Here is a 24,575-nt window from a genome sequence, read left to right as displayed (position 1 = left end):
GATAAAAGAAAAAGAGCCTTAACAAGGTACAGCTGAATGATACTCGCAATTACTACTAGGCGACCTTCGGAATGGCTTACCAAGGCGAATGAATTTCGAGTCTGACCTCAAACGAGAAAAGGGGGAGAAGAAATGGGATGAGCGAGTACTCTCTGGCGATGCCGTGCCACGATAACGGATGTCTCCGGCCACGGCTCTTGTCTCATTGTCTTCGCCCATCCCTTGAGAGAACGAGAAAGAGAGAGAACTTGCCGTCAAACAGATTGAAATCAACGAAGCGACTTATATTTTCTCCTTCGCTCGGTACTGCCGGAGCCAGATCTGAAATGAAAATCTGTGGAGAAGGTCCACAAAAAGAAAAAAAAACATAAAGAGAGAAAAAGAAAGAAAGAGAGAAAAAGAAAGAAAGAGAGTGAGTAACCACAGAATAATTCGCAGTAGAAAACACCACAAGTAGTAGCAGCAGCAGCAACAGCCTGTTACGTCCGCCTGAATTCTTACCTTCCCCGTTTCCACTACAATTAACTCTTTTCCAAGCTTATCGTCGAGGATGTAGAACCTGTTCGTTCATGAATTCGCTAACACGTGTCGAAAACATTTCACAAATAATCAAAACTCCGAAATCTATCTAAAATAATTAACTCTAATTATATCGATTTGTGCCTTCTATCTCTTGAGCATAATTAAATCTCTTACTGCGAGCTAGAAAGCAATATAATATGAAATTAAACTACCCTCGGCGGAAAGAAAGGACAAAAGAAAGAGAGAGAGAAACAGAAATGAAAAGAGAAATCATCTCTTTTCTTCAACCTCTATTATGCATTTTAAAAGATAACTCTCTTCCCAGCAAAAATTTAACCGATCAGTTAAAACATCCGTCATAGCACACTGAAAGAGCTCATTTATAAAATAAACTTTAAATTAATAACGCGTTCGTACTGAAACACAGATCTGTACTGCAAAGACTACTCTTTAGACGTTAATTATTTGAAACATAAAAAGAGAATAAAAAGATAAGATAGATCAAGGAAACTTCTTAAAGGAGAAAATGTCCCAATAAAAATGAAACTAATTTAACATTTTATTCTCGCTTACGCTTTAAATCCCTTAACTTCTCTCCTTAAAATCTATACCATCGTTTCAATCTTACGATAATAAATTCCAGCTGCCAATCATATTTTGAAAGGACTACTACGACGAGAAAGGGTCTTACATTAGATCGAGAAATTACCTGAAACCTAATGGCTAGCTAACATAGCAAAGTGAGACGTACGTCTAATCCACGTTTGACGGTCGTAAGGCTACTGCCGGTCAGCATAGAGCGTCAACAAGAGCGAGAAAGCGAGAGAGAGAGAGAGAGAGAGAGAAAGGGAGAGAAAGAGAGAAATAGATAGATAGATAGATAGATAGATAGATAGAGAGAGAGAGAGAGAGAGAGAGGGAGAGGGAGAGAGAGAGAGAGAGGGTCGAATGTACGATATTGCGCTAAACCGAGCAATTACTGGTCGTAATCTCGGTAATAGAATTCCAATATGCGTGCCAATTGGACCGAGTCTCCGTGCGGGCGTGCAGGCGTGAATCTGCAGGTCGTGCGCGAACGGCGAAAGCCGTGACACGGTTCAGCCATTAGCCACGAGACTGGTTACCCGTGGACCGTAGATCGTGGATCGTGGATCGTGGACCGTGCCCATGGCACGTAGCTGCCTGCATGGACAAACTGTACCTGTCTATGTGTATACGAGTTTCTATGTTTCATTGTGGTTCATGCACGCATACATTCACTCGACTCTATTCACTATCTCACAAGAGACTACCCAAGATCTAGGAGAGAAACAAGAAGACAAGTAAGAAAATACGTTGCAACTCTTTACTACCACGGTATACATACGTATGTTCACAAGTGATTCTGAAACTTCGTCAACATGAAGTTTCTCTCCTTTACTATTACAAGTTTCTAACTTAACGACAATCCTTTTACGATCGTTACTACCTCGTCTCATAGTTAAATTTCTGTTAATTTAAAACAGTTTTATTTCATGTGAAAAAATTTCCCGTCGATGACTCGTTTAATTGGTATTCTTCTATCAATAACAAATCGAATATAATCAATGGAAGTTTGATTCTGAAATAAAAAAAAAAAACATGAAAGAATGATAGGAGAACAAAAATATAGAAAAAAATCAATAATATTCTTTTTTCGTTAATTCGATTTATTCAAGCAAATCAATGCGAATATTATATTTTCATCGTATAATTATTTTGATACATTTACCATTCACTTTTTTTCCGGAACTAATCAACTTCCTACTAGTGGGCTTGATTCTACAAACTTAAGAGAGTAATTAAAGAAGTAATTAAAGAAGAAATATGTAATATATGTTCTTGATTCTAAAATATTTGATATTGAACAAAATTCTATTTCTTTCAACGAGGCCAACTTTAAGGAATAACTTTTTCTCTGTAATTTTTTTTTATATTGGTTCAACGTATTTGACTTGTTAATATAAAAATAATAATATAACAGTATTGATAATAAAATTTTGTTTATACGATCGATAAACGAAATATTGTATTCAAACAAAAAAATATACGCTGCGCACATGCCATGCGTAGATACTTCATATTCGTTGCAAATAAACTCGACGATTGATCGAACATTGACGATAAAATACTGAATAGAAAGAGTTTTAAAAGAAAAGATGTCGAAGCGTTGCATATATGTTGAGAAAGAGAGGGAAGAAGGGGAACAGAACAGGAGAGAGAAAGGAAGGTATATCGAGTCTATTGAGCTGTGAAGCGCATTTAAACGACGATTCATTGCACAATTACGTTTAATTGCTTCCAATTAAATAGTTGCCCCAATTAAAATTGACGCGAAAGAAGTCATTCCCATTTGCCCAACCGATTATTTCGATGATCGCTTCTTTCATCGTAGCTAAGGGATGGTCTTCGGAATAAAATCGTATTTTTGCTTCTATCGTCGGAAGCTCGAGCGTTCTTATAGATTCAACTCTCGTAGATGGTACTATGTTGAACTTCCGACTTAAACTTATACTCTCTTTGCGTCTTGTACAGTGTTTATATTACGTTGTACTTTGAGTTTCGACGGTATACCGAGTACTTTTGAGAAACTCCAGTATACAAACACATTCTCTGGAAAGTTCTAACCCCTCTTTTGCCTCTTTGCCACCTTCTATCAACTTTCCTCCTATATACCACCCTAATAAAGGATTCAGGCTACATCTTTCCACCTTTGAAATCTAATTATAAAGAAATTGATAACAAATAAATAAATTCAAAACATCACGCTACTTGAATCAATATGTTCATGCTATTTATTTCAACCTAGCAAAAAGATTTTTAACTTACAGATATACACAATTCGTTAAAAGATAAAAAGCTATTTCATTTTTATTTAATTTGAAATTACAGAGATATACTTTGATGGAAGTCTTCACAAAACTAATCGTTGAAAAATTTTCTGTCACAAATAAGTTTTCTCCAAAGTCACCGTGTTTAATATAAAATTAAATTACTGACTAGTTGGTGGTGATCCACCGTTATCGTATTGGCTTTTGTGCTTTAATAAATAACCTGCTAGAAAGCTAATAGGATCGGTAGGTCTTTCTTTGGCTAATGTAGATAGAGCCTGCAGCAAAATTGGAACCACCGTTTGATCCAGATACTGTCTAGTTGGTAGCGATTGCACCTCAACACGAGTTTTCTTTGGAGGTACACTTGACAGATCAGGATCTTTGTCCATCGCTATCACTTTCTGTAAAAAGTTAATCAAAAATTAGATCAATACAAGGTAACGCAAATACAATGGCTTACTAAAAGTGTACGACAACAAAAACTACTTATATCTCTATCATATACATTGCCATCTAACAATCAATCTTGGAAACTAAGCTCATATCAAAAATATGAAAGCTATTAATAGCAATAAAAAAGGAAAAGAAAACAGAAGCACTACTGATATTAAAATTTATAAAGTAACTAAACGAACTTTATTATACTCAAGATCTTGACAAAACAAAACTTTGTAGATAGAAGATTACTAGTTTTGCTTTTTCTACGTAAATTAAGATAAAATAATTCTCAATCTACTACATATGACCAGCTAAGAAAATAATAAATTATTCGATAATGTAATCGAATAGCTGTAACTTAATTGAAATAATCTAAAAGCATTGATACCGAGGTTCAAATAATTTTTACAAATTTATCAATTATACAACATTGACATGCCGTTGAAACATTAATTATACCTCCTTACAATGCATACAAATACGAGAATGGATTGAAAATATCACCGTTTTAAAGCAAAACTCGTGTTCTTCTAGGTTATCTTTCTTACGTGCGCTGCTTCTGACACGACATTGGAAATGGGTTGAGCTGGTGTAGACGCTTCAGTTCTTTCTTCATTTGTATTTTCTATCATTTTAAATATAATAATCGTGTTAATGACATCCTTATGTTTATGATACGAATTATATTGCGCAAATACATTTCGCGAGAGAACGATTAGAAATTCCAGGTGTACTCACCACCACCGGACGCCATCGTGTAAACAAACAATGTTACCAACCATTGACAGACAAACACTAAACTTCAATTATTTACACCGACTCAATATTAATTATTTTTTTATCGCCTAAATACAATATCACACTATACAGTTTTCACTCAACTTTCATTAAAATAAAATTTCATAATAATTCAGCGAATGGGTGCCATCTAACGTACAAATACCGAAATGTTTACGTTTCATTCCAAAGAGAATTAAATCGATAAAACAGATTGAAAAGAATTATACAAATTTTTATTATAAAAAAACAACTTACTTACAGGAAAATTCAATAATTCTTACACAACAATATCTCCGTTATTTTTAATTATCCAAGGCAATGTCAAAGAAAATGGAAGTACATAGGAGCTCACAAGTCCACTTTTTTCCTAACCAGATTCATCTTAGTTACTACCCTGATCACCAGTAAGAAATAGTAGGTACTTAATGCGATGACGTATCAAAGAACATAGTATTCTACCTATTATCGTGTCCACTGATGTTCAGGGTAGTAACTGAGATGAATCTAGTTAGGAAAAAAGTGGACTTGTGAGCTTCTATGCACTTCTGTATTCTTTGGCAATGTCTAAAGAATGAATTGTTTGATTCAAAGGGATACATATTATGATACGAATCAATTTTTTCGAAATTTTTTAAAGCTTTATAATATGAGACGGCCATGCCGCGCTAACAACACTAATTCCCGCTCGTTCACTAAGTCAAGTAGCGCTGGGCACGATTAGTATTTGGATGGGTAGTGGAACCGCTTGGGAATACCGTTGTGCTGTTGACGCTAAGACTCCGCCTAATTAACATCTCTAGAGCTGGTCCTTACTCCGCCTGCATGATCGCTGGACGGATCAAGGTCAGCGATCATGTTGCTGGTCCTAAGCCCGGGAAAAGGAGGAAGGTTGTTGGATCAGGTTAGCTCCCTACCCAACATAAAAAAAAATTTGCGACTCATAGAAACGACACTCTGTCTATTAGCAGAATGGACAACAGAAGAATCGGCAGAATTGCACGGGATAAATCACCGATTGGCCGCAGAAGTACGGGGCGCCCACGAAAACGATGGTGCGACAATTTAACAGTGCAATAGGCAGAAAAACGTCGTTACGAAACAGGCAACTTGCCTAAACTAAAGAAGAAGAAGAAGAACTGGTCCTTCAAGTCCAGATAAAAGACAATATATTATTAACATTGTAAAATGATAAAAATACTAAAAATATGTAGTACTATTTAAAAAACTTTGATGATCGTAAAATTAAGTAAAAAAGTAAACTTGAAAAAATGTATTCACGATATAATTTTTGCCATTTTTAATCAAACAATTCGTTCCTTCGAAATCATTTAAAGTAATGAAGAAATTACTCTGTAACAGAATTATTAAGACATTCTATATATTAGGTCGTGGATATAATCGTTGAAAATAGCAAATTTCAAAACAAAATTGAAAGTATATATTTATTAAGCCAACAACCTCACCTCGTTGAAAAATCTTATTCCCATAGAATCCCTAAAGTTTAACAACAATGGTCACGATTAATACTTGAATGGGTGACCGTTTCGAAACATCGTGTGCTGTTTACTCCGGAGGTGAGAAGACGGTCTCTGTAAAAAAAAGGTGAGGGTTGTGCTGTCATAACAAATTTTCTCAAACCAATAAAAGAGAGAATAATAGTGACAATATATATATACTGGTTCTACTTATTCTTTTTAAATTGATTTATGCGTAGCATTATATCTGTAATTGTAACTACGTGAATACTCAGAGAAAGGGAATGTCCAATGTTAATAGAGTCCACGATATGAATCAAAATCAAACGAACAATGAGCATAGTTCTATATAATAAATTATTTCTCTTCTAATAATATCAAATAATATTATTTGATAACAGAAATTATAGGAAATTATTTCTACGTAATATAATATTAATTAATAAATTTAGTATTATTAATATAAATTTTTCGAAAATTATTAGGAGGAATTCATAATTATTATATACAAATATATATATATGATACCGTATAATAATTGGGTATTCATGAAAATATTAAATGCATTTAATTAATAGAAGTATATACAGTGAGAAAGGAAAAGAAAGAGAGACAGAGAGAAAGAAAAAAAGAGAAAGAGAGAAATAAATAAATAATACGAACTATATAATTACGAATTTCTTTCCACTCAAAGAGTATGATTTCAGTAGATGGATTTTTATGGACAAAATATAAACTGCAAACGCAACAGAAGAGTAGCATCCCTACCATACGCCTATCATATCAGTGTATATATGTGTAATGTATGTATATATGTGTATTCCTCTTATAATTGGGTTAATATGATCTAAAGTATTAATGTTAATAGGCTGAACTTACATTTTTCAATCTTTCATATCTATGTCCGTCTTTGTGTGTATGGTTTAATAGTAATCTATGCTAAATACAATGCAGCGTCATTATAATTTCGATTAAAGGCAGATCTATGTAGAGAATTATAATTAATATAATTAATATACATATTAATATTTAGATTTGTGATAAAAGAAACTAAGATTTTATTAATTAATTTGTCAAAAATCATTAAAAATTTAGATAATATCTACATATTATATATTACTTTAAGCAAAATGAAAATACGCTTAAATATTATACATTAGTTCATTTTCGTATTACCTATAAGGTAGAGCCTCTAGTACATTTAAAATAAACTTTTTTATTTTATCTTATTTTATATGCTATACATTCCATTGCAATAAAATTCAACCAAAGACCGCTTATCAAAAATATTATAATTGTAATTAGTTTCTTTCATTTTTCTAATTAATAACATATACTTATTCTTTTCATTGTTCTTTCTTAAATACTCCCTGTATGTTATATTCATATTTTTATATCATTTCACGTTTTAATAATCTTTTATCATATAAAAATCCTGCATGAACATTCGAAAACTCCTAATTACCTTTTTACATTCTTTCATTTATTTCATTACGAAACAATAGGTACAAATTCATAATTGTGAAGTATTCTATTTTTCCTTCTAGGGGTTTTAAAATTTGTTAAAAATATTAATTACTGTACTAATCTTCATTAAACCGTTTGGCTACCACGAGCCGCTTTCGCGCTCTTCAGATTTCATGTCAAAAACGCTAGCGCATTTCGTCAATATAGACAATTGACGGTGGTCTACCGTCGCTCATCTTTCTTCGATCGTGTTTTTTGAAAACCTTCCTATAGCCAAACGGTTAATACTTAATTTATTTTTTAGGAACTCTAATCATAAACATTCTCTCTCTTTCAGCCATTTTTGACGTGCAGTGCAGTCAGTAGTTACGTCCTGGTCGCAGTCGTGATAAAAAACTTGCTTATAGTTTTTTCTTTACGTAATCGTTTGCTCGTGGTCATCTAAGGGTAGGAGGACCATCGTGCATTTTTCACTGAAGATAAAAGTAAATTAATTTTTCTATTAAAGATTACGTCAATAATTTCGTATGATTTTTAAATGACAACAATTGTTTTTTCTATTTTTCAAAAGAGTAAGCAGTGCTCCCAAAATTATTTCGTATTTGATATTATCACTGCGTGCGAAACAGTTCTAAAATTAATTATCGAGTCAGTGTTTAAACGAATAAATAAAGTAAAATTTAATCGTGTAGTAGAGTCAGTGCCGTGATCGCGATAAGAAACATTGAAGTTTCTTATTTTCGTAATTTTAATGTACGGGACTGTTGTATCATTTAAAATAATATTAAAATCGCGAATTAGAAGCACGTTTTAACATTAATTTCAATTTCATCACGTTTCGCGAACTATTTTTAAAATGTATATATTAAATTAACTACGAGTAAGACAGTAATTAAATTAGAGTTTGTTTGTATAAAATTATATTTTTATTTTATAACAGTCGCACAGACTGTTTGCGTAATAGAGTTAGTGCATCAATGAAGATCAAAGAAGACTTAATATTTACCGCATTTCAGGATTAAAATAAAGTGTTAAATTTTTGTATTTGCATTGATTGCATGCAAAGCAGTTTTTTAAGAAACAATTAGTATGAGTTTAGTTTTAATTTTTTCCCTTATTGGCGGCTGTCATTGTGCTAATTATTGCATGATGTAGTTTGCATCTGTGTGTGCGTATTAGGTAGTGTGGATTGTACATCGTTTCATGATAAATGTTACCGAGTATTTTTAAAAGTTATTAAGTAAAAATAACTTGTAAAGTCATGTGTAGATACGAACTTTTTAATTTTTAATATTTTTGCATAGTAGAGTTATCCCATTTATTTGTGGAAATTTTTTTAAACTCATATTCTTCTATATTTCTTTCTTTTTTCTTTTTCCTTATATTAAATATACTCGCATGAGTTAGCAAGTACTGAAGTGGGTATATTTAATTTTTGAAGTGAAACGAGCGAGAGATATTTCGTATTTTATTCACGATTTAGAATGCATAGATATCTATTTTGCATAGGGACTGAAGCAACATGTATTAAATGGCTCACTACGTTATTGGTAAGTCGAGCTCAAAGCTTTATTTCCTTAAATTTGCTATTACCTTAGGGACTGTACATGAATCGTAGGTTCATTTAGATAATAATAAAAACCCTTATAATTTATCAAAAATTTAATAGTTATTTCTTATATTTTATTTTTCAAATGAGATCTTGTTCGTCAAAATTAGTTGCAAATTGTGTCTGTTTCGTTTAACAACGAAAACGATGCTTGGGATACAATGTCCTCTGAAATAATAACTTGTCTTAAAAATACTTACTGAATATTAACTCTTATTCGAAGTTCATTAAATGGAATAATATTTTATATAAAATAGACTAATCTATAAACGTCGGAAAAAGAAAGAGAAAGAGAGAAATTTGTGTTTTTTTTTAGTTTATTTATTTAACATAAAGTTAGACGCTACAACTTTGGTACAAAAACATAAAATAGTGGATATTGAGGAAACGGTATACCGCGCGCGGATCCTCGAGTCTCTACGATCGCGGAGATATGAGAGAATGAATGAAAAAATTCTCCTAATATATAATCCCATCAGCAACAAAACACAAAGAAAAAAGCACATAGACTTAATATAACGATGAAAGAACAACGATGAATAAAGATAATAAAAGTATAGTGAAATAACAGGAAAAACGACATACAACACTCCGTCCATGGTAAGCTCGAAGAACCGCGTTCGCTTATTATTATTATTAATATTATTATCATCATAAGAAAGAAAAAAATGTGAAATGCACGCAGTCGATTAAGCTTTCACGACCTACACATACATATATATATATATATATATATTGATCGATCATCACGATCGTTTTCACAGCATTTCTTAAAGTAATCGTTGCGGGAAAATAAAAGATTTCATATAAAAGTGTTATTCGAATTTTGATAGTGCGCGTCATTAATGACAAAAAAAAGAAGTCACCCGTTTAATGATCTAAGCGACATCGCAATCATCACAAATTTTTCTTAATCCTGCTTATTCTTAAAACACCGACGACAAATATGTTTAACGCCTAAGTTAGTGCGTGTAGGTCGATTATAACATATGGCTATGCGAAGTTTTTGTCCTTTCCTTACCTTTTTTTTTCCTTATTTCCTTTTTTTCTGTCACACTAGCATCATCATCATCATTATCATCATCATGATTTTCAAAAGTTAGAGATTCGAAAAAGCAGTAAAAGCGTAAAAGCTCCGCGAGCGTTGTGTGATTAAAACGTGATATACGTTATTTGTAAAAGTGACTTGGATATGGCTATATTAATCTGATATAGCGTGATCGTTATTATATTATAACAACACATACACAAGACTGCGCAAAAACCTCTAAAATCACATCGATGAGTAAAGTGCTGTGGCGACACCGAGTCGGAGCCGGCTGGCCGCATATTAGAATATTATATGGACAATTTCTAATCGTATCCTAATGGGATATGAAAATTCCTGCGATCTAATATAAAAGGGATTAAGAGATCCTTTTTCCGTCGTCCACGACGAGAATAGAAAAAGAAATAACGTCTTTTGTTCGCGCATTAATAATATCAGTAATAGTAATAACAGTTAGTTAATAATAGTAATAATAATGATAATAATAATACAATCATCGGCCAACCGGTGTTTGCCTCGTATCATCGCCTCGGCAAATGAACGCGACACCTAGAGATATCCTACTTACAACGTATGTATATGTTACGTTAATCATATATATATATATAGAGAGATGTATATATATATATATATATATATATTTATATTTATTTATATAATATGTATATATCTAGAAATAGTGACGTGATAAAAACCAACTATGAGACACACACCGTCGTCACACCCTCGCGCGACGTCGATCATGCAACGAGATTAGCCATTTGAAAGACGAGGAAACTACCTAAGAGCCTAGACACTCTGAGAAAAGCACTATGGAATCCTACAAGAGGATACTTTCACCAGGAAAGTCCGCTTTTCTCTACTTCGCTTCCCTTTTCTTATCAAAGGTGATGGTCCTTTATCGATCGACGACGATCGACGTATCGTTAGGGTGCGCAAGAAAATCGGTGATTATTGTCTCGCGACCATCCGCCCGACCTAATACCTATCTACTATTTTTTTATTTATTCATTCATTATGCTTTGTTACTTATTCGATTCACTTATTACGTCTCTAATAATCATCGTCGCGTTATCCTTCGAACTTCGACTCGAGCAAAAATGTTAGCGCGGCTAATAGAATAGGTGTGATTAGAGCAGACTAATTAATTATCGATAATAGATACGCGTAAATCTATAAATACGTATACACGCGCCGAATTCACATCATACACGTATTTATATATGTATATAATTTATATATATATATATATATATATTTTTTTTTTATGTTAGGACGATTAAGAACCGACAGCAAGTGTTGCTTGTTATGTGAACATGTGTATTGCGAAAGATTGTATGAAAGTGTAGATGTGTTTTTTTTTTAATGTGCGCGTAGCCTGTAAAGAGAGTACGTAATGATGATTATATTTGTTTCTTTTTTTTTTATATTTTTAATTTTAATTATTTTTTCCGATGGCGTGCCGCGTTCTTCCTTCGGATAAGTCTATCGGGAGAGTTTTGAATTTAGATTTCTTTCATATTTGGTTCTCATCGTTTTTGTTCAACGGATGACTACGACGACGACGACGACGACGACGACAACGACGACGATGACGACGACGACGACACGACAATCTTTACACTTGCTCTCCGCGACATTGAGACTCGATACATCTTCGACCCCCGGGGGGACACAACCTTCGTTACGAAATTATAAATCGTATATTATGTATATATCCGTTATATGTTATGTACGTACATATGTAACGTATATATGTATATATGCCTGCGGGTAGCGGCAGTGTGGCACAACCATGACTTAAAAGCGAGTAACTAATCTCATGTTATCGTCCCGACGCGTCCAGTAGGACGAGACTTGACTTTTAACCTAGGATTTCCCGCGTAAAACCCCCGGAAAATGAACCGTCGCCGAGAGCACGCTTCTCTTTTCTTCTTCTTCTCACGATCTTTCGTCTATTTTTTTTTTTAATTTTAATTTTATTTTTTTCATATCTGTTGATGTATATTTTTGTTGTATGCTATTGCCTTATTGTTATTTCGTTTTGTTTCGCTGTCGCACGAGAGCGTCCGCGAACCTGTGCCGGGTGTCACGAATCGCCTGAGATCCGAGAAGAGACAATTTCTGTCTTAAAAACTCTCTAATCGATTGTTATTATTTTCATTTCTAGCCGTCGAACATTCGACCTCCTTCGTCCTTGTTAGGCAGTTAATTATAGAGGCAGTTTTGAGTCTGGCCTTTGATAAAATAATGAGCTAGAATTAAACGTCAATGCTACTAAATAATGATAAAAAAGAATAACGAAAAAAATTAGAAAGAAGAAACAATAAGATAAGGCCAAAGAGGGTATAAAAGTCCTTCGAGATATGGTCATAGATAGACGAAGGAGGTAATCTTCGTCGCGAGGACGATGCTCGTTGTCTCGTACGTATATACATACATCTGATAAAACGTGTGCACAACCCTTTTAAAAATTTAATTCATCGAATTCTAGAATCTATTCGCGACGATGTTATTTTGTAATTTTTTTTTCCTTTTTCTCCTTTTTTTTTTTTAAAATCATTAAAATCGTTGCAAATTGGACCGACGACAGCACCGGGGGAAGAGTTAGCGTGCGCTTTGTTTCCGTATCTCTCGAGTCTTTGGTCGCAGTCAACGAGAGAATCGGAAAACCATGGATGATGATGGATTTACAGGTTACACTGCCACAGTATCGTAGGGTGTGAGGAGTCCCCCGTGACCGCCGTGGGGGCTGCCGGTTTGCCGGCCGGGGGCTTCGTTTCTGCAACATCGATTACAATTTTGAGAAATATTCTTCAAAACTATCCTCTTCCCTTCCTTCCTTATTTTTCTTTTCAAAGAGCACTTCCATCAACTCTTTTTACATCCTCGTACAGATGCATACAACACTGCGAAAAGCGAAAGAATTACTCGAGCAATTATTAGAATATAAGCAAATTTAGTCCGTTGCGTCCTAAAAAAAATAATTGTATAATAATTTAGCGGCATCTGTACGTGAACAAAAGATTTTTATCCATGCACTAAAATTACAGCAGCAATGATGGATAAGTATCAGTTAAAATACTAAGTAGAAATGTAAGAACTTAGTAATGTTAATTATTAGGAGCCTAATAATATATGATAAATGATTAGCATGTTAGCACAGCAGGGTAATGTAACGATGATGGTAATAGCGTATAATATATGGTAATAATATAGCATGAGTCGCAGTAGAGGCGTTTTTATAATTATTTCTATCGCTAATCGTCCCTAGATTGTTTAAAAAAAAAAAGAAAAAAAGAAAAATAATTAATTAATTACGCTAAGAGCATCGGCCACCAAAAGTTGCATGCAAAACATCATGTTCGCATAGAGAAGTCTTTCGTCAACGTTGGTGATATCAAGCAATGTTTTGTAAGCGTCGGCTGGCCTGTTTTTTTTCTTTTTCTGTTAAAAAGTTTAACTATTATAGGTACAGCATTTGTAAATATGTTTTAACGAAATTGCGTCTATCTTTATAGGAACACACTCTGTACTGTTCTACGATCAAGAAACTTACGGCTTCCTGCGTAAAGAGTCATGAAACAAGAAAAAGACAGAGATAAAGACACAGCATTAAAATGTATTTGTAAAGCCTTCAGCTAATCTACTGTGCACTCGATTATTTTTTCATAAATTTATTATTTTTAATATAATTGATAAAAAAATTTTATATTTCGAATTTTTAAAGAAGAAATGCCGAATTGAAGTCAAAGATGAGTGATTGAAAGACGATTAATGATCTCTTAATATGATGATGAAATGGAAAATGAATTTGATGATAAGATGAATTGGATTGGCTATATTTGAGATAAATTTTAGAAATGTGAATTTTTAATCGAGGTACAATATCAAAAACGATAACTCTCGTGTCGCTTGATCGCGAATCAAACACATTCGCTCTCTACTGACCTCTCTATGAGTTTACGCATCTCCTCGGTGGTCATGCCGTCCTTGCCGCGAGCATTCACTGAAATAGAAAAACACACGGCACGATTGACACAACGGTAAACTACTACGACAACACGTAGCATGCAAATAGTGGAAAGCTATACGATTAGAAACACAGAATTTGGAGCGAATCTCTTCCATTCGTATATGTGGTGATTCGCTCGACATGCGATATGTCCGCGCATTGTACACCTAGTATCTAATGATGTCTAATGAAACGAGCAGTTCGAGAGAACCAAGAACAAATATGAGAAAATAAAACTCGACGATCCGAACGCAAGTCAAGCTTGCTCCCTGTTTTTCATTCGGATACAAAATCGAGCATTTTTCTCCTTCATCCTCGCCACTTCATTCCTCATCAAGATTCATTGTACTGACCGCCATAGTTGCGGTTGACAAGTTGATCACGGTCACATTCTGCTTCGCTGATTTCGTTGCTTTCCTTGCTGTCGTTGAAACTCGAGTTATTCTGATCGTGATTCCTTGGTGGTGGTGGAGGTGGTTCGGGTGATCCAGAGCTTGGTAAATTGCGAGCAGATCCAACGCTACGACGGCCGACTGATCCACGAGAGCCATAGTGATCGTAAGGAGCACCGTATTGTCCATATTGAGAGCCGTATTGATCTTCTTCGGGAGCGCAATTAGCAGGGTCGTCGTATTCAGGAGAGAAGACATGAGTTCCGCTGCCACCTCCTTGGGATGGTACTCTAGAGTAACGACCATTTTGACGAGGCTGTAAAAAGCAAAATTAAAGAATAATATATGTATTATAAGATAAATTTTAGACGTGAAGTTTTGACAGACTCTGTACCATAGATTGAGATCCAGAGCGACTGTGAGCAGAAGCATTAGTCGGATGTCCAACTGGTGGTCCCATAGTTCCGGAATGTCCATTACCTTGGTGAGGGAAAGTTTGGAATTGCATAGCCTTGCTTGGGTCCATTTCTTCACGGAATCCTAATAAGTGGAAAGTGGCGTACGGGCAGATCTCATCCTCCATGCCTGCAACAAGTATCGAGGGTAGACTCTGCTGCCATGAAGTTCGTATAGAAAATACATTTTCTATTTGTTACTAAATTCTACGATTATTATCTCCTCAATAAACAAATGAATGATATTGATGATACGTATACGTGCACCAATTTTCATGTTAGTAGTCTCACTTGAATTTTCCTACTTTCATGCTCTTTTATATTATATATCTCCTTATTTATGTATCAACGAAGTGACATATTTCTTTCAATGAGAAAACGAGAAGTAAAATATACTCGGCTTAACTGTGTTCGATGTGTAAATTGTGTGCTGGGGCGGATAACGAGCGTAGCATGCGATAACGTGCAACATCGATGAAGAGAACAAGAAGAATAAGAAGAACAAGAAGAACAAGAAGAACAAGAAGAATAAGATGAATAAGTTGTAGAAAGAGAAAAAAAAGAAAGAAACGTATGTCTGCATTTATAAGGATTTAGAACCACGAAGAGGACTTACGAAGACCGGCTGCGAGACCAGTGGCTGTACCGGCTGCAATTCGTCATTACCAGAATCGCGAAAGACGAAGGCTTGCGACGGGACACGGGGGAGAATGAGCCCTTCGTCCTAGAAAAACTACTATTACCAACCTCTGTGAGAAAGACCCTCCGAACTGCCCATACGTGGTGGGGGTGGGCACCTTCTGCTGGGTGCACAATGATTTAATTCCTCATACATGTGCCTCCTTGGATCCCACGTTGAGTGGCTTCTCAACGAACCTGTCGCACCTATCGAACATATACTACAACAATCGTACGACTCGCTGCCGCTTACCAAGCTGTCTATCGAGATCTATTTTTCAATGATCGTTATTCTTTAAAGAAGGACACTAATACCAAAACTAGTGAAATTTCGTTAACCATGTTGGATTCTTGGTACGCGCAGCGACGTTATAAGCGCATACGAAGGAAAAATTTGTTTCATTTTAGTAGCAGGGTATACATCTTTATACGTAGATATATAGTATAGTATGTGTATATACTTAGGTATGCAAAATATGTTTAAGCGTAGCCAACATAAATAATAGCGGAATCTAAACGGTAATGATGTAATGCGTGTGTATTGTGTTTGCTTGCACATTGATTTTCAACAAAGAATATCATCGTTTTGAAATTTGAACCGTTGGTTGGCTGTGCGAAATTTATGTGTTCCGTAAAAAGAAATAGTCAAACTATCTCGTGCCGATGCGACAACATTCAAACAGTTATAATGGAGAATCATCTAAATATCAAACTTTTGTCAATTGTGGCTTACTTATCACTGTACCTCGCTTGATGCGATCGCAGGTGTTATAGTTGGAGCCAGGAACAGGTGGAAGTTTGCGATTCGGAGGTGCGATGTATCCTAATTCGTCTCGGAGATCAGGCCTGCGTTTGTCAAGTGTAGCGCCGCCAACACCGGTTTGTTGATATACTACGTCGTCTGAAAGTAGCAATAAACGTGTTCGTTCGTATTAATATTACTATATTATTAGCCAATGAATATATACGATTGGCAAAGAATCACTGGGAGGATGATTACGATCAGAACATTTAAATTGATCATCACATAATATAATATTTGAATATTAAAGTCGTTATTAATATTCTTGTGTCAAAATCATCATCGCAGTGATACTCGATTATTCGATTACTTTTCGTAATCTAATGAATAAAGTAATAAAAAAAAAATTGGTATACATTGTCCCTCGTAATATTTCTCGTCGGCTGAAGAGATACCTCGCAGCCGTGTTTGTTCCGGGCCTCGGGTTCGTCTAGACAATGCGACGCAAATGACGACAATTCCTACGATAATCACGACGACCGTAGCTCCAACCGGTACAACAACGTTAACATCGAGCCAACTCGGTAACCATGGGAAATAACGTCTGACGTCGGTATTCTCATTACCACCGTTACGTACCGGCGGAGCAATCGTACCTACATAGGAAACAAAAATAAAAGAAATTATTATTATTACCTTTATCACTACCATGGCCCTTTCCTTTTAGAACGCAGATCACGATGACGGCAACGATTATAACAAGAACTGCGGCTACCACAGGTACGACAAGATTCAAGTTAGCCATGAAAAATTTCACTGGATCTTCATCGTTGCCACCACCGTTAATGTCCGGTAATTCGCGGGCCGGTGCAATGGTGCCTGGAACAAAAAATACGGCGACCGTTCAATCCAGCCACCATTAGCACCGGCTACGAGATGCTTTCCAACGCATCAAGCGTAGTTATGCTATACCCACCTCCAGTTACAGTCAAAGTTGCAAATTCATATTCGGCTACCGCAAATCCGGCATTATTATGAGCCGTAACTCGAAGATGATACCAGCTAGCAGGGTCCAAATCCAAAACTACGAAGTTACCGCCCGGTTTAACGTTATTAGATACTTGGTTCCATTCTTGTTGATGCCTAAAATAGGAGACAAACTTGGTTATTCCGAACTTGTCGTTAAACTTTTAATCCAATTTCTTGTTTGGCTCTTACTTCTTCTTATGTTCAACGACAAAGTACAACATGGGGCAACCACCATCAGACCAAGCGCTTAAGTGAAGTGTAATGCTGTTAGTAGATACTTCAATAAATCTTGCTGCTTCAGGAATAATAGGTTTTGATCCTTTGGTACGAGTGTTCAAAATGTCTGATGGGTCTCCAGTTCCAATACTAAAATTATGTTTACGTTGAATCATATCCGCTTTTATTGGATAAACCTCATTTATATAAGACTTATTCTTACCTATTGTAAGCAGTAACATAGATCTGATATCGAGAGCCACACCATAAGTTTTCTAAAGTATATTTTTGTGCCGTGGAACTAATCTGAACGGTTTCCCAGTCACCAAATTCAGGTTTGTAATGAATCGTATATCCATGAATAGGTGCATTATCAGTTGGATGAGGTCGCAATTTCATTGTAAGCGAATTGGTAGTCGTGGCCGTTAGAGTAACTTGTGGTGAGTGTGGTGGAGCTAAAATCCAATTACCAAATATTAATAAAAAAAACTAAACTTTGAAACAATTTTATAATTATTCATATCGACAATTACCATTAACAATGAGTTGATGAGTAACAGTATCATGTCCAAAAGAGTTTTCAACATAGCACGAATATTCTCCAGCATCAGCACGGTCAACTTCTTTGATGAACAAGGATCCTTCGGGTAATTGTCTCAATCTATCACTGGGTTGAAGAACAGAGCCTCGTACTTTCCATATTACTTCCGGTGCCGGTACACCAACAGCAAGACAGGGTAATTTTACATCTTCTTTGTAAGTCGCAGTAAATTTGTCGTCAAACGATGCAATCTTGGCCGGTACTATATATTGAAAAATAAAGAAAACAATAAATTAATAAAATGTTTACTTTGTATATATTATAAGAAATGCTCCGAAAATCAAAATAGATCAAGTAGTTATTGATTACGTCCGATCAATTAAATACTTAGGAGTTATTTTGGATGATACTTTGTCTTGGCATCAACAAGTCATGTTGATTAGTAATCAAGCAATGAGTTGCTTGTCCCGATTGAAAATGAACAATCATTTGTTTAGTATGACTATGCGTAAAAGATTAGTTGCCACCTTAATATTACCAATCTTTGATTATTGTTCAGCAGCTTATACAAACATCTCAGGAGCATTACAAACTAAATTACAAAGAAAGTTTAACGCTTGTATTTGCTTTATCTTTCGTTTGCAACGATATCAGCATACTACTCCGTTTAGAAGAGTTTTAGGATGGTTGACTTTACAAGATCGACGTGATTTCTTAATGGCTTGTATAGTATATAAAATGTTACGTCTTCAGCACGACAAAATATTAAGAACGAACTTTAGTATTCTTACTTCTGTTCGTAGTCGTGCTATCAGGCAGTTGGATGTATTATGTTTACCTTATGCAAGAACCAGGACTTATGACAAATAATTTTTGGTTACGGCTGTTCGTATTTGGAATCAACTACCGGAAAATATCGTAGCTCTAAGTGACTATAAAGAATTCAGATTAAGATGTTATACCTACTTTATTGATAGAGATATTCAGCGTATTTTGTGACTTACGATTTAATTTAATTTAATTTTTGTTTTGTTTTTTTTTTTTAACCATATGTTTATTGCTTTGAACCAATACTACTATACTACTATTATAGAACCATTATACTTTTATTTATTATTTACTATTTTCTTTTTACATTTATCTACTTAGTGTGCGTTACTACTAATATAATGATAAGTTTAATAATAATTACATAATTTTAATTTCCGTTTTGTTTTATCTATACATTACATTGTACTACACTGTAATTAATGGCCTTTAGGGAGCCTAGACTCTAGGGTCAATAAAATATTATTAAATAAATAAATAAAAATAAAATACAAATCTTATATACCTCGTACACTTGGTCCTAATGTCACAATCTTAGAAGCTTCTCCTTCGCCAATGTTCGTACTAGCAGTTACCCAGAATTCATATCTTCGTTGTTTGTCAAGTCCAGTGGCTTCGTAAGTTAACTGATTAGGTGGAACTTTCTGGCTAGTTGGTTCTTCTTTGTTGTCAGCTTTAGTGTAAACAGTATATTGCGAAATAACTCCATTTGGTTGATTTGGTGGGCGCCAAGAAACAAGAATCGATTCAGGAGACATGACGAGAGCTTTAACGGCGATCGGTGCTTCGGGGGCTAAAGAAGAGGGTAAATAAATCGTCAATAAATTACGTGAAATATTATTGATGCTTTCCAGATTAAAACTTACCATCTTGTTCAGTTTGACAGTGGATCGGTGCAGATTTCACGCCATCGCCACCAGAGGTAAAGGCCAAAACTTGCATGCTGTAGTTCGTATATTTCTTCAAGCCATGTAAAATCGTTTCGCTGGAAGAGGTAATCTTGGTATCTTTCGTATTTTCATCATACCAACTATCAGATGGACCATAAATAACCTAAAAATATATGATGTTCATATATAGACAATAATACATTAATATAAAAAGATACATAGTAAATATTTTCTAAATATATTTTTGGTATAAAATATTTTATTACTTTGTAGCCAGTAATAACACCATTTGCAGCACTAAGAGGAGGCGACATCCATGAAACTCTGATAGTTTGCGAAGTGAGAGTAGTGCAAGTCGTATCGTGGGGTGGTTGTTCGGGTACACCTTCGGCCGTGTGTTGTCTTCGTTCTTCGCTCATTGGTCCAGAACCAACTTTATTGAATGCTTGAACAACAACGCTGTATTGGGTGTAGGTCTTAAGATTCATGATCTGCAAGTGATGTTCTTTTCCATCTTCCTTCGAAAATTCAACGGTTTCAAACATGTATGGTTTGTCAGAGGATGAAAGCCTGTAGCCGACATAGTAGCCAAGAATTTCGCCGTTCCAATCTTCGCGTGGGGGTGGTTTCCAGGTTACCTATATATGTTTAACTTTGTTAATGATATATTTCCAATTTTGAGTTAATGAGAAATTCAATTTCATCATAATTACCTTGAGAGTATGTTGATCAAGAGCATCGACTCTAACAGAAGTTGGTGGGCCACTTGGAGCTTCTTCGGCGGTGATGATAGTTACAGTGTCAGATGGGTCAGACGTTCCAATTTCGTTTTCGGCAACAATTCGAAGATGGTAAGTCGTGGCAGGTCTAAGATTAAACACACCAGCAACGTTTTGTTGAGAGCCAGGCACAAGTACCCTATCGATATCAGTTTCCCAAGAGCCTTTACTGATTTTGTATTCGATAACGTATCGTTTAATGGGACTATTTCCGTCATATGGAGCTGCCCACGACAATTGAACCGAACGTCCAGACTTATCCAATACTTTAAGACCATAAGGAACTTCCGGTACCTCTGCAAGGAAATCATATTGGTAAAAGTTTCTTTACTATCGATTAAGATATAGAACTATCGAACATTACTCCAAAGACTGTACCTTGAACAATCATGTTGATGCTGGTGTCATCGCTTCCAAAAGCATTCGTTGCAACACAGGTAAACAAAGCCGAGTCACTCCTTTCAGTTCTCTTGATACTAAGGTCAGACAGAACACCATTAGCCAAAATTTCTTCTCGGATGGTATAACGCGAATCGCTTTTCGGGTCAAGTCTCTTGTTGTTCATATTCCATAAAATGCCAATTGGTTTCTCGCCTTGTGCCTCGCATTGTAATACAGCTGGTTCGCCACGTCGTGCAGTTTGATTTCTAAGTTTGATCTCAAAATGGGGAGGTGCTGTAATTATCGATAATCTTAATGCAAACAAATAATTAAAAAAGAAGAAAAAAAAAAGAAACTAAGATCTCACCTTGAACAGAGATGAGAATCACAGCAGAAAGTCCAGCTCCGATACCGTTAACAGCCTCGCAAAGATAATAACCTTCATTAGTCTTTTGAATGTTGTTGATCGAGAGAGTTCCATCTTCAACACTAATATCAGGATTGCTCAGTTTCAAGTCGGTATAATCACCAGGCGTATCTCCTATTCGATGAAAATCATACGATGATGAATAAATAATTAGTATGGGTTCAAAGTAGTTAAGGAAACTAGAATTAAAACGAAAATACTAACCAGCAGCTCTCTTCCATGTGATCTGGGGCTTCGGGAAACCATCGGCTTTACATTCAACGCGTGCATCGGAGCCTTGTGCAAAAGCTTTATCGGTAGGTTCCAGAATCCAGCGAGGTGGTACTGTGACAGAATAAATTGATTAAAACTGCGTTCTTTTGCCTTAGTCTACTATAGCAGTAAACCGGAAGCAAATCGTTCCGACGTCCTAGATCTTTCCTCAATTACATTATCAGACATTCAGAAGAAATATTTATCAAAGTATTTTATTTGAAATTAAATCCTGCCTGCATAAAAGCAGGCAAACAAAAAGATCCAGAACAGATGGGATTACGTTTATTGCATGCAAACGTCGATTCGCTTCCGCTACCGCAACGAGCAGATTGTACTACTAATAAAAGCATACGGGACTTTGAGATGACTATGCGGGTATCTACGAACATGAACCGAGAGTATGAAGATCGACGAAGAAAGGCTGCTGAAGGAGCTCACTGAGAGTACATGCAAGAAGTTCTACGATGTATGTACTTAAGCACGGCTTGCATGCTGTACCGCATTAAGAAATCATGTTAAGACCATATTTCATGTTCTTACTCGGAGTAAAAAGGGCTGTGAGAGAGACAGAAAGAGAAAGGTTGAAAGAGTGAATGAGAAAGATAGAGATAGTTAGAGGTAGATAGAGAAAGAGAAGAAGAAAGAAAGAAAACCATGCATGTATCACTACGAACTACTTCCTTCTCATGCACGTACAAAATAAACGAGGCGAGACATGTGAGGTAAAGGCTAGGTAAGGCTGATACGGAAAGGTGCCTTAAGGAGTAAAGGTTGGAATGAATCTCGGAAACCCTCCGAGGGGTGCTGGAATGGTCGGTCGGTCGTCTTTGGAGCTGGGACGCGTTGTGGCTCGCGAATGTGGGGATGTACGACGAACTACTAACTTGATCGACGTTATGACAAGACGACGACAAAACAATACAGGAGACTTAACAAAACCTATCAGAATGACCTCGCGATATTGTGTGCGTGAGAGAGATAGAGTAATGATATATATATATATATATATATTTGTCGAGAATGATGAAGATCAAAGGAAAGTACAACGTGATGTATCTGTGTTCATCATGTGTATGTGTGAAAGAGAAATACAATACTTTTTGCGATCTTTCTTGACAAAATCAAAAAGCCAAAGAAAGGATCGTCGACAAATGTTGACGAAGAGGGCGCAAGAGAAAAAATGAAACGACATTTAAGCGCGAAATTTAAACGAACGGCAAACACGAGGAAAGGCCGTTGTTGAGCTTGAGGAAGACGGAGGTTTCGGTTCGATCTACCTGATCTTTAACGCTCGGCTTTAAGCTTGTGGACTCGAAACTGTAGCATATAAGATAAAAACCCAATAATAATAATAATAATAATAATAATAATAATATTAAAAAAATGAAATGTAGAGAAAAAAGATAAATGGCTAAAAGAAAAATAACAAAATTAAATAACAAAGGAAAGAAAAAAAAAAGATAGAAATATGAGCAAGAAAGAGAAAGAGAAAGAGAAAGAGAGAGAGAGAGAGAGAGAGAGAGAGAGAGAGAGAGAGAGAGAGAAAGAGACAGTGCAGACGAGAGTATCATCCCCGGTGACGAAAGCAACGATCTGTACACAACAGGACAGCTTCAGCAACGACGAAGATGCATCAATAAAGCCTGCAGTCATAAAATGTCGCGATAACCGACGCGATTATTATTATTATTTGCTGTCATTCAGGGTGATCATCAATCATCATGTCGCTCATTATCAAAATCAATATACGCATAAGTATAATATAATATAATGTATGTATGTACGCATGTATATGTATATATCGTTATTTTGTATGGTCAATTAGCATTATTATCATTATCACGATTTCAATGCTCCCTTTTACTCTTAGGCCCTAACCGTGGACTCGTAACGTGGCTTCGTGTGCCGCTCTTCCCGACGGATTACTAGCGAGACACGCGTAACGTCCATCGTGGTCTGGGGTAACTGGCTCGATCAGAAGTATACTCGTTCGTGGTCCGAGTTTCCCGACGCTGTATCCCATATATTGCGACAAGGGCTGACCTTCGTATGTCCAGGTGATCTCAATCGGTGTGTCGCCGACCGGTACCATGCACGCTAGCTGAGCAGCCTGTCCGGCATAGATCGGTCGATCCCCAAAATCGAAAGGACTGATGCGTGGTAAGACTGGAATATGTAACGGTAGTAGAGGCTCTAGGTAAACCGGCCACGACGACAAATTTTAACGCGATTTTTAATGAAGACTCGATGTGTTTTTCCTCTCCTCTTTTATCTTTTCTGTGGATTTTTTTTTTATTTCTTTTTTATTTTATTTGTTCGTCACTTATTTGTTCTTCCGATTTGATGTTTCCATTTCTCCGTATTTTGTCCGAAGCTTGTCTCATAATACGCTTGCGGTCTTTTCCGATATTGTCGTTAAAATTAATTAACGAAGAAATCAGATAACGAAATAAGTGAATAAAATGAGGGTTAGGACGTGTTGTTGTTCGTTTGCTTCGCGACAGTTTTAAACTCGAGAAAAGAAAAGGATAAAGCTCCTGGCTTGAAAACTCAACCCACCGAATTCTATATTAACGAGGAGAAGATATAATTGTGTAGAGAGTTAAAGAGAGAGTGATAGAGAAAGAGAAAGAAAGAGAAAGAAAGAAAGAAAGAAAGAAAGAAAGAGAGAGAGAGAGAGAGAGAAAGAGAGATATAGGGGAAGTTCAGAATGGAGAATCGGGCAAACGTAAACTTTCCAGACATCTTCATGTGTA

At 35.8% G+C, this 24,575-nt stretch overlaps 2 protein-coding genes across 51 annotated transcripts in view; both read right to left on the bottom strand.

Annotated features, from left to right (window-relative positions):
* Positions 1–3,312: 3,312 nt before the first annotated feature.
* Positions 3,313–4,754, bottom strand: LOC122517618 (protein dpy-30 homolog). Its single transcript, XM_043636124.1, has 3 exons — positions 4,551–4,754; positions 4,361–4,437; positions 3,313–3,775 (listed from the first exon to the last, which is right to left on the bottom strand). The coding sequence occupies exons 1-3, from the start codon at positions 4,564–4,566 to the stop codon at positions 3,533–3,535; spliced, it is 336 nt and encodes a 111-aa protein (XP_043492059.1). The 5' UTR covers positions 4,567–4,754; the 3' UTR covers positions 3,313–3,532.
* A 6,440-nt stretch (positions 4,755–11,194) lies between these two features.
* LOC122518963 (Down syndrome cell adhesion molecule-like protein Dscam2) overlaps positions 11,195–24,575 on the bottom strand; it is a 67,824-nt gene continuing 54,443 nt past the window's right edge. For 33 of the 50 annotated variants that reach the window (XM_043638111.1, XM_043638159.1, XM_043638144.1 and 30 more), the window contains 19 exons: positions 21,769–21,888; positions 21,505–21,678; positions 21,135–21,431; positions 20,691–21,052; positions 20,244–20,615; positions 19,954–20,140; positions 19,593–19,880; positions 18,252–18,521; positions 17,942–18,173; positions 17,692–17,868; positions 17,450–17,616; positions 16,890–17,129; positions 16,465–16,632; positions 15,801–15,938; positions 14,993–15,183; positions 14,560–14,914; positions 14,143–14,200; positions 13,751–13,756; positions 11,195–12,973 (listed from right to left, as the gene is read on the bottom strand). In XM_043638111.1, the coding sequence (XP_043494046.1) occupies positions 12,889–12,973; positions 13,751–13,756; positions 14,143–14,200; positions 14,560–14,914; positions 14,993–15,183; positions 15,801–15,938; positions 16,465–16,632; positions 16,890–17,129; positions 17,450–17,616; positions 17,692–17,868; positions 17,942–18,173; positions 18,252–18,521; positions 19,593–19,880; positions 19,954–20,140; positions 20,244–20,615; positions 20,691–21,052; positions 21,135–21,431; positions 21,505–21,678; positions 21,769–21,888 (3,887 nt within the window). In that variant the 3' untranslated portion in view covers positions 11,195–12,888. Of the gene's footprint in view, positions 12,974–13,750; positions 13,757–14,142; positions 14,201–14,559; positions 14,915–14,992; positions 15,184–15,800; positions 15,939–16,464; positions 16,633–16,889; positions 17,130–17,169; positions 17,353–17,449; positions 17,617–17,691; positions 17,869–17,941; positions 18,174–18,251; positions 18,522–19,592; positions 19,881–19,953; positions 20,141–20,243; positions 20,616–20,690; positions 21,053–21,134; positions 21,432–21,504; positions 21,679–21,768; positions 21,889–23,697; positions 23,986–24,575 lie in introns of all 50 variants that reach the window. The other 17 variants (XM_043638194.1, XM_043638201.1, XM_043638211.1 and 14 more) reach the window with 2 other exon arrangements.

This window comes from Polistes fuscatus, unplaced genomic scaffold, assembly GCF_010416935.1.
Source record: "Polistes fuscatus isolate 324 unplaced genomic scaffold, CU_Pfus_HIC Scaffold1, whole genome shotgun sequence".
In the NCBI taxonomy this organism is placed as follows: domain Eukaryota; kingdom Metazoa; phylum Arthropoda; class Insecta; order Hymenoptera; family Vespidae; genus Polistes; species Polistes fuscatus.
The sequence above is the reverse complement of the archived record's forward strand: the minus strand, read 5'-3'. Positions and strand labels throughout refer to the sequence as shown.